At 43.0% G+C, this 10,710-nt stretch overlaps 1 protein-coding gene across 1 annotated transcript; it reads right to left on the reverse strand.

Moving 5' to 3' along the window:
* Positions 1 to 124: 124 nt before the first annotated feature.
* Positions 125 to 10,021, reverse strand: MRPS22 (mitochondrial ribosomal protein S22). The gene is made up of 8 exons (XM_049775877.1): positions 9,843 to 10,021; positions 8,556 to 8,719; positions 6,573 to 6,737; positions 5,077 to 5,220; positions 4,689 to 4,772; positions 4,111 to 4,256; positions 1,321 to 1,429; positions 125 to 254 (listed from the first exon to the last, which is right to left on the reverse strand). Exons 1-8 carry the CDS (start codon positions 10,012 to 10,014, stop codon positions 159 to 161), a joined length of 1,080 nt encoding a protein of 359 aa, XP_049631834.1. The 5' UTR covers positions 10,015 to 10,021; the 3' UTR covers positions 125 to 158.
* Between the last annotated feature and the right edge of the window lie 689 nt (positions 10,022 to 10,710).

Consider the following 10,710-nt stretch of genomic DNA (forward strand, 5'->3'; position numbering starts at 1 on the left):
CGAACCAACCACCTTTGGTCCTGGATCGGCCGCTTGCAAGGCAAACGCCGCTGTGCTATCTCTCTGGGCCCATTTTGTGAAATTTTAAGAACAAAAACTTTACAAAGATCTTCAAATCCATAGCTTTAGTAAAATGAAATTTATTTTAAAAATATTTTTTAGGAAGCTGCAGAATGGCTAATGAGCGCCTCTTGATAAGTTTGCAGTGTTAATTCTATATATGGTCCCTTCTGTGCTTCTGTTTTTGCAAAGACCTGTTTAAAAAAAAAAGTTGTAAGCTTATATATACTATGTAAAGTTTTCAGGCTCAGTTAAAAATCAAAGTTTCATGTTTACTTTAGTAAAATACACAAAATACAGTATCCAACCATTCCTTAATATATTCTATCATCTCTTGGCTTGTTTTCATATATAAAAAGGAAAATCAGTACCTCCTGCTAGAGCAAAATGAAATCCATTAGGTCCGACACAGAACCTGGGAAGATTAACTAATAAAAAGCACTAAGTAATTTTTCACTGTAACAAATACTTTTCTCAAAAACGTCTGCTTTATATGGCCTATCACATCGAGTCAGAATCATTCTCCTCCCACCTGAGAGCTCAAAACTGCTGGCCCTCTCCTCAATGAGCCTGGTAACACCTTGCAGTCTGCATGAAGTGACACTAGGATAAAGCCACAAGGTTTATCACAGTGATATCCCATCCTGAAATTCTTGGCATGGAATCTTTTACAGATCAGGTCGTGCAGCCCCCTGGCTTTAACAGGCATGCAGTTCCAAATCCAGAGCAACTGAGGCCTGGTCATAACTAAGCACCAGCCTCTACCTTCCTAGACACGTGGGCAAGAATGTGATTGTGATGCAGCTGGAGACTGCACTGGGTTCAAGCACCACCTCATCCTCTACTTGCCTTGACAGTAATTCCTTTGCTGCAAAGGACTAAACGGCTTCTACCCATGTACCTAGATTTCTGGTATTCCCACTTTGATCTCACGCCTGCCTCAACCCCTTCTTCTTTAATATCTAGCCAGGGGTCTCAAACTCATGGCCCAAACATTTTGTGACCCTGCCCTAGAGGAATCTTTTTGTTTTCTTTTAGTTGTTTGGGTCACACCCCCCAATGTTCAAGGCTTACTACTGACTTTGCACTCAAGGATCACCCTGACTTTGCCTCCTGCGGCCCCTAGGTAAATTGAGTTTGAGACCCCTGATAGGCTGAAGAAATGGAAGGGCTCAAGCACGTGATGCTCAAGCCCCCTAGTGTTCCATACTCAACCCTCGTTACCACTAAAGGTGATCCGCTTCGGTTATTCCCCGTTACCTTAATTAGGTGCAATCCCTCAGCAGCCTGTGCCTTAGTTTCCTGGGCTGACTGGCCATCCGGGTAGAGGATGTGGTACAGCTGCACCAAGCTGGTGGCATCATCGATTCTAGAGCAACAGACAGAGCTCATTGTCACTGAGGAAGATGATGGGGGAGTGTGCCTGGGCCATGTGTCACAGTACTATCAGAGCTGTATGTATATGCCAATAGACAACTAACTGGTATTTCAGACTTTACTTGAGCCCAGTTTTAAAGGGCTTCAGTTTTATATCTTCAAAGGCATTTTCAGTAAAATTGGATAATCTGGGCTTTATATCAACTGAGTTGACATAGGAGTGTCCAGTTGGTGAAAGTGAATATATTCTAAATGTGGCCATATTCTTACTTTGGAGACTGAATCGCCTGCTCTTCCTAAAGGTGACACATTTCCTTAAGCCACACTTCAGCAGAGAGTAGGAATGTCCCTTCATTCAGTGTTACTTGTGAGCAAGGATAACTCGGATAACAGATTTTCACTGGGAATTTATAAGAATAAAGGTCTCTAAGAGGCCACCCCAGCATTTAAGGGGAGGTCTCCCTAGCCACCTTCTTCAGAGGCCCCTGGTGGCATAAGCACCCTACAAATTAAATGCAGTTGCACATGAGACAGAATGAAAGCACTGCTGCAGTAATCCACAATGGCCTGTGAGGGCACCAGAACAAGATTATGAGTCCCCACTTTTTCTAACACTAATGTAACACTAAAATGTCTCCTGTTCCTCCACCAATGAATCACTCAGAGCTCAAAGGGCTGAGGGCAGGCTTGCATTGCAGGACACCCAGGTTCAAGCCCTGCACTAGAGTGACCTTAAAAGTATCCTGTCCAAATGCTTGTGCTCTTGAGGTTCTATCTCTATTGTACATATTGTAAGCGACTGGCTTCAAGTTGTGCACAATACCTCAGTGTTTTCTCTAATGTGATCACTCATAAACCTTCCCTGCTTCCTGTCTCTGACCTGGAGTACACACATGTGGAGACAATGGAAAGGGGAAGAAATTCTGAAGTCACGGGAAGTTAGAGAAATGTTCTTGTTTGATACAAGCCTCATTACCCCTAATGGCATCTCAGGACCACAGACAACACAAGTCAAATTTTCCAGAACATATCATTCACAAATGTTTGTTATAAAACTATGTGCTAGGGCTGAAGTGATAGTCCAGTGGGTAAGGCTCTTGCCTTGTATGTGGCCAACCAGGTTCAATCCCCTGCATCTCATTTGGTTCCCTGAGCACCACCAGAGTACAGAACAGGAGTAATACCTGAGCATTTGCTCTGTGGGACCCAAAACGAAACAAAGGTATGTGCTTTATTGTAGCCTAATAAAATCAAATAAAAAAAAAACCCTCCCCAAATAAAAATTTTCTTCTAAACGTTGGCATCTGGCCCTCTAGAAAGCTTGACTAGGTTTCCATAAATTAGAATCATACTTGAAGCTTCAATGCCTTTGTACGAGAGTATAAAGCTTGCTTCACATAAAACTATTTAGCTTTACCCAAAACTCATATTTGAAAATTAAAAGCAAGTAAATTTACATATTCAATAAGATTTTAGAAGGATCTCAATTTAAAGTCAACAGAAGAAATTAAGTTTGAAATCCAGGCAGAATCCCAATTCTGGGCTGGGTTTAAGTTGGTGAGGGTGTGCGCCCCCTACTGTCCAGCAGAAGATTTGCAGCAAGATTTCCTCCAAGAATGTACTTGTACATTCCCTCCCTAAAAACAACTTCAGTAAACAGAGGTCAAGCTTAGATGGGATAATAAATATTACACATTAATATGCTTTGATGCACTTTAACTCTTTTTTGGGGGGGGGGATTTTGGGTCACACCCGGCGGTGCTCAGGGGTTACTCCTGGCTGTCTGCTCAGAAATAGCTCCTGGCAGGCACGGGGGACCATATGGGACACCGGGATTTGAACCAACCACCTTTGGTCCTGGATCGGCTGCTTGCAAGGCAAACACCTCTGTGCTATCTCTCCGGGCCCGCTTTGATGCACTTTAACTGTTAAAGGGATGTACTTTTGAGTTTAATTTTTTTACACAAAAATGTTACCATTTCTTTAACAGTGTCAGAATGATTATATTTGAGAAACTAGACAAATTGATTCACAGGCAATATCGCTGCTAGTGCTTTGCAAGTCGCCACCCCCAGGCTCCTTGCTTCTATGGGGTTACCAAAAGTATTTTCTTGCTCTACAAACCTGGGTCATATGGAAACCAACTGCCTTTATGAATGCTATTCCTATAAAAACTGACATGTCCCAAATATGGACTTTGCTTCTTTGTATCCACAGGACCATCAGGACCCAAATGTCTTACCTCATGTGCATAGGTCATTAACTTACAGGGAGGGAGGACTGTGAATCAGGACCCCCAACAGACAAATGATGGACATAATTACTACACCTACTTCTGTAGTTAGACTTTGGAGCCATGCAAGGACATTTCGTAGAATGTGGACTTTAATAGGAACTGCACTCAGTGGAGCTGAGGACAGGGAGGGACTACCTAGGAGTGCCTGAGGGATGCGGGTGCATGCTTTGCATTTAGCTGACTCTGGTTTCATCCTCAAGCATCAACAGGTGCTGTATCCTTGGTTTGTATGGCTGGCTGAGAATGGCTCTTAAGGGTCACTTGGGACTTTCTGAGCAACATCAGGAGCCCACCACCCCACAAAATATATATACACTGAAATATAGATTTATTGAGATGGTATTAAAAATTACTCTGCTTACTAAATTCATACTTACAAATCTCTCTGAATCTGGTCAATCAGTAAACCATCGATCCTTTTCTTATTTACAAGATACCACACCATACCACCGAAGTGTCTTGTTGAACGCAACAGGTCATACTTTCCATGTTTATCAATATCTTCATAGGTCTGATGATGAAACTGTCCACAGAAAATGCCATTTTCAGAAACAAAATACAAAGCAATGTTAATAAATACATTTATTAGCAAGCATACTGCCCAAGAAGGTACTATTACCTTCCCTGACCCTTCTAGAACTCTCTTGAAACACCCCCATGAAGTCTTTTCTGTGAGCAGTTTGTAATCCCTTTGTGCCTAATATGTTAGACCACAGTGGAACGAGTTGCATGCCTCTCCCCCCACTTTCCCAGTCATCTCTGGAAGGCAAGCTTTGACAGGTCCATCCTCTCTACTCCATACCACAAAACTTAACAGAATGCAGCATATTAAAAGATATTCAAGCATTTCCTTTCTCCCCTGTATCAAAACATGACCAAATTCATTGTGCTAGATTAAAATCCTACCCACAACAATACTTAAGTTCATATTTTAGAGACTATATAGTAGACTCACTTTAATGTATTCAGTAGAATCTGGCTCAAACTGGGCAACACAGAGGTGGAGAACATCAGCATGCCGGTCCTGGCTGTACATGTTCTGAAACAAAGGCAGAGGTTGGAACCACGTAGGCTCAGCACGTAGTTTGGATTTGCCCTGACCCTGTGCAGTCCTGCCCCTCCACGTCCAGCCTCCAGTGCACACATGAGGAGGCACCAAGAGACAACAGAGGCTTCATAGTTTCCATTCCTGGACACCAAGCCCAGCTAAGGCAACTACAGGACAGGTAATCTTACTTGTATCATCATTAAGAAAGTTTATGTTTTTGTCAAAATGCCAAGTACCACTAAAGCTAATTGGTTCAAACCAGAAACCATTACCACTAACTAACCAACTTACTTACCTTGATATTTTCTTCCCTGAAAATTACTGGTGTTAAAACTCTACGACCTTTTTTTGGGAAATAGATTTGTATCATCCGGTCCCGTTCTTCCCAGGTGGCTTTGCGGAGTGTGCCACTTGGCTCTCTGACAACGATGAAACGTTCCTGCATTAGAAACCACAATCAAGTCTGAGTTTGTGAGGACCTCTTTTTAATTCCAGTGTCCAAAAAAGCTCCATTATACGAAAATTTGCAATCAACAATGTCAAGTGATTTCACTGATCATCTTAAATTTCAATGATTGGGACAGATTGGTGCTTCCTGTCCTAATCACTACTGTACCACTGATTATCATTAATATTTCATATAAAAGTTTTCACTAAGTGCCAGTCATGGTCAAAAGTGGCTTTAGGGGCCGGAGCAGTAAGGTGTCTGCCTTGCTGGTGCTAGCCTAGGATGAACTGCAGTTCGATCGCCCAGCGTCCCATATGGTCCCCCAAGCTAGGAGTGATTTCTGAGCGCATAGCCAGGAGTAACCCCTCAGTGTCACCGAGTGTGGCCCCAAAAAGGGAAAAATAAAAAAAGTGGTTTCAATACAAAATATGTTCGTTTTAAAAAGGCTGATTTTAGACTACCTATCCACTGAGGAAAAACTTGTTCTAAGATCTTTACAAACTGTGCATTTCATCATCATAGTCTTAGCCATTATTCTAGAACCAACATTTATAAAGTCCCTGGGATAAAAAGGATAAACCAAGAACGTGGGTCTTGTTCAGAACCATACTATCAGGGGACAAGAATATGATAGATGACGCGCGTGTGCACATGCACACACACTCTCACACAAAAGGGACAACAAAAATGTCATATGCACACACATCCTGTCTCTGCTTTCTTCATTCTTCCATATGATGAATCCCATACTTGGGATCATCTTCCTCTGAAGTCTACCCACTGTCTGTACCACTGAACTGGCACCTGACATCTTCCAGATACTGTTACAGACTGAAAGAGCCACTACCCTACCTACTGTACTATCCTCTGGTTCCAAGACTGATATATTTTAAAGGGTCAGTGTGTTCTTACAGAACTAGCAATCAAGACAAGAGGAGGTAGGAACTAAAAATTACAACAGAAGCAGCAGAGGCATCTGAAAATTATTAGTGGAAAGCTTATATTCTTACTGAAGTCTAGGAAGTAAAATCCTTTGGAAAGTGGAAGGGGGGGCATCAAAAACAATCTGTAGGAAAACAACTCCCCAGCTTCCTAGAAAGTGTCAGGGAATGAGCCTAATTTAAGAGACACACACATTCATTCTCATTCTCTCTCTCTCTCTCTTCTCTCTCTCTCCTCTCCCCCCCCCTCTCCTCCCCTCACCTCTCTCTCTCCTCTCTCTCACCCTCCTCCCATACCCTACATCTTTGTGGTTTGGAAGCATCAAAAACAGTTATGTCACATGTCAAACCTGGTCCCTCCCTCACACACTATTTCAAATCTATGAACCAACAGAGACTCACCCGGTGTGGCAGGCTGTATGTGATATCAGTAAACACGTACTTATTTTCCTCTGTTCCTTCCAAAATCTTATCTTCTGCTAACACGTCATTGATGGGAGTTCGCTCAGCCAGAACAGGTGGCATCTTTAATTGTACTTTAGCTGCCTCAACTGCCTGTCTTGTAGCCTAACAAAATGTTAGAGAGTTGTAAGATTACAAAACAAAAGATCATCTGACCAAATCAGATACTAATCAGAAATGCTAAGAACGAGAGAACACCTTGGAGCCATGAGTCAGAGTGTGAAAGCAGATTTAGGTGCCTAGACCCTGGCCTTTGTCTGTCATGTGGCTAAGTCAGCACCGGTTACAAGATCAACCATTCTGAGATCAGCAACATATGCTCTGAGCTGGCCCACGAAAAGTGTCTGGAAAAGCATAATTTCACTTACTGGTCGCTGACTAAATGTCAGCTACTGTTCAGATATTCTGAACTATCGGGCTCATACAATGCCCATAGCTGCTTGAGGAGTCACGTGTGAGAGTTCTCACACATTCTAGATGAAAACTGCACAAATGATAAAGTATATTAAGCTCCTCACTTATCAATGGGCTCTTAGAAAAGGTAACTCAAAGTAAAACAATATATAAGGTACATAAATAGGTCCTTGCCTTATAAAGTTTGAAGGGGACTTAGAATTTTTTTCTTCCTTATCAACATCCACTAAAGGACCTGCTGGAAGACTCTAGAAAACTGCAGCACTGGGAGTGAACCCATGCAACTCAGCTCTAGAGCCCATGCTCTTTTTGGTTTCTTAGGGGTTTTTAGTTTTGTTCGTTTTGTTTTTGGGTCACCCCCAGCAGCGCTCAGGGGTTACTCCTGGCTCTGTGCTCAGAAATTGCTCCTGGCAGGGTTGGGGGACCATATGGGATGCCGGACTTCGAACCACTGTCCGTCCTAGATTGGCTGCTTGCAAGTCCCCTACCACTGTGCTATCTGAGCCACACCTGGCTACACTTCTGGCAAATTCAGGGGACCAAATGAGGTGCTGGCAGGGAATGAAATACATATTATCCACTGTATTGTCTCTCCAGCCCCTGGAACCCAGGCTCTTAAACACTGTTCACATGGCTCTAACCATGCTGGGAACAGTAGTCACTGACAGACCAAATGAGACTTTCATCAACTGATATTCTACTGGTTCACTAAGGGTTTTGCTAGGAAAAGTAATTACTTGTGAGTTAGAAGAGGAATCATTTTCACTTATTTATACATCAAAGCATCTTCCAAGAGGCACTTGGTCTCCATGAGACACTGGTATCTGGGAACAAGATGCTGTTGAGCAGGATCTCCACATCCCACCAAAGCTCCAGCCTCAGAGCAGAAATTGTTTCTGAGGGGAAAAGACGGGAGCAAGCAGGTCAAAGGGCAGATACATGGGCTTGTTTGGAATGGAGGTGGCTCTGCTTCCTTACCCAGAACCAATCCATGTGATCAAAAGCATGCTAGTGACCTAGCTCCTCTCCATTCCTCTCCCCTGACTACATATCTGTTCTCAGTTCTGTGCCTTGAATACTCCACACCAGTCCTTATAGAAAACCAATTACTAGTATTTGGTGGTGTCTCAAGAATAATGCTTAAATCTCTAAAGAAAGGTATTTTGGAAGCTAGAATGATAGCAAATAGGGTGCTTGCCTAGCACATGGCAAACCCAAGTTCTATCTTTGGCACCCATTATGATCCCCCAAGTCTTGCCCAAGAGTGATCTCCAAAAGCAGAGCCAGGAGCACAGAGTACAGCACTGCTAGTGTGACATCAAAGCAAAACAAAAAAAAAAAGGTATTTGCGTTACATGAAGCCAACCCTGGTTCAATAATGCCACATCCCAGTCTCTAGCAGGTTTGACCCCAAAACCCAAAACCCCACCCTCCTCAAAAAAAAAAAAAATAAATAAAAATAAAAATAAAAAAGGAAGGTATTCTACTAATATCCCTGCCTTTGTGTACCTCTTCCAACTGTGCCTGTGTCATTAACTTATATGTTGGTGGCTTCAGTTGTTGTATAGTTGGCTTAAAAATCTTCTCCAAATTCAAGCCTGTCATCTTGATGAGTAAATTTTGAACTTCTTCATCCATAAATGAAGGTTTCTTGACCTCTGAGTTACCAAACTCTGTTTAATGGATAAGACAACAACAACAGTAAGCTGATAAGACTTGTAATAGAAGAGTTAACAGAAATGACTACATAATGCCTATGTCAGTATGGACAATATCTAGAAAATTGGGGGCCGGAGAGATAGGATAGAGGTAAGGTGTTTGCCTTGCATGTGGAAGGATGGTGGTTTGAATCCTGGCATCCCATGTGGTCCCCCGAGCCTGCCAGGGGCGATTTCTGAGCATAGAGCCAGGAGTAACCCCTGAGCGCTGCTGGGTATGACCCAAAAACCAAATATAAAATATAAAATTTATAAAATATAAAATTCTTTCACTCATTCATTCAAAACATAATACTGGGGCTGGAGCGATAGCACAGCGGTAGGTCATTTGCCTTGACAGCAGCTGACCAGGACGGGCTTGAGTTCGATCCCTGCTATCCCATGTGGTCCCCCGAGCCAGGAGCAATTTCTGAGTGCATAGCCAGGAGTAACCCCTGAGCACCACTGGGTATGGTCCAAAAACCCAAAAAGCAAAAACAAAACCCAAACCCTTATAATACTATATCACACTGATAAGCATTCAATATCACAAGGGCAATTTCTGCCCCAAAAGGCCTTGTGGGAGAAACAGAAATAGTATTTAATGTCGTAACATTGATAATGACAGTAGTGGTGGGTACCATTTACAGAGTTTGTCTCATATATACTGCATACATTGCATACCTTTTCAGGATTCTAACAACCTTCCAAATAGGTAAAGATAGGCCATGGCTGTAACAAATGAGCTAAAGTGAACTAAGTGATCAAAACAGATGGTTAATTCTACCTGCCTTCTCATCACCTCAATTCATCCATTCCTGCCATTTCTCCACCTTCTAACCCCTACTGACCCTGTTCCCACTAAAAAAAAAAATCTAATCCAACACATTAATCTTTTCAGGCTTGGTATAAGTGGGTTGCTCTCTACCTAGCTACTCAAGTCAGAAAATGAAAAAGCAACATTGATTTCCCTCCCTTCCTTCCTTGGAGGTAGGGGATGTGCAGGGGATGCCCAGACAGAACAGGCATTGCATGCCAAGGAAAGCGCCTTAACACTGTAGTATCTCTCCAGCCCGGCAGATGTCTGCAGGTCACTTACCCGTTTCGGAGCCGAGCAGACGGCGTGGCCCTCCCGCCACGCAGGGCCCCAGCAGCGGCTGGAGCAGGGCGCTGGACCGCAGCGGAGTTCGGGCCCGGAAACGTACCTGCTCTGCATTCCGAGAAGCCGCCAGAAGAAGCCACAGCGACCCCGAAGCCCTGAGGGTGGCCATGATGACACGGGCCCACCTGCGCCGGAAAAGGCTGGGAACATGTCCGGGTCTCGCACCCTTTGCATCCTGGGAAATGTAGTCTCGTTGAGAAAGGCGGCGCAGGAAGTAATGCGAACATCTTGGACTTGGTTTTTGTACACAGGGGATGGGATTTGATTTCTGAACAGTGTGTTGTCCGTTCAAGTTTTATTTTTAAAAGCAATCATGGTGATAACGAGATATCTCAAATAACGCTTTTATCCTAGGATTTCCATTTTACAAGCAGCAAGTCAAATAACCCCAAATTTACCAACTGCATTTAGTCCAATAATAAATCATTCTCCTGGGGGCATTATTTCCCTCAGAACGTGTGAAATGTATCGGTGTTATAGTTCTTAATGTATTTTACTTTTATAATTAAAATTATAATTAAAACAAATGTTATCATTTGTTTACTCATCTCTGGTTTACAATATTTGGAATTTTAAGACTTTAACTCCACATCTCTAAGAATGTCTAATAATCATTGCTCTTCTCCAAGTTCCAGAGAAATTCCACCACCAAAAGACCCGTGTCCTGGTGTGGACACTAGCTCAGAAATCAAATGCTTAGACAAGGAACAAAGTCTAGTCCTCCTGGAACACTTCTGGGTGTGGCCCTGATGCCCCAAACTCCAGTCCTGCTTGTGCTGCAAGATTCAACCATCCAACAATCAAC

Source organism: Suncus etruscus, chromosome 6 (assembly GCF_024139225.1).
Source record: "Suncus etruscus isolate mSunEtr1 chromosome 6, mSunEtr1.pri.cur, whole genome shotgun sequence".
In the NCBI taxonomy this organism is placed as follows: Eukaryota; Metazoa; Chordata; class Mammalia; order Eulipotyphla; family Soricidae; genus Suncus; species Suncus etruscus.

Coding starts and splice junctions, on each gene's coding strand:
- MRPS22 (XM_049775877.1), bottom strand. CDS start 10,014: ATGGCCACCCTCAGGGCTTCGGGGTCGCTGTGGCTTCTTCTGGCGGCT. Junction 6,738..8,555: donor CACAGGCACAGTTGGAAGAG/GTACACAAAGGC, acceptor ACATTTTGTTAG/GCTACAAGACAGGCAGTTGA. Junction 1,430..4,110: donor GACCAGATTCAGAGAGATTT/GTAAGTATGAAT, acceptor CTGTTGCTCTAG/AATCGATGATGCCACCAGCT.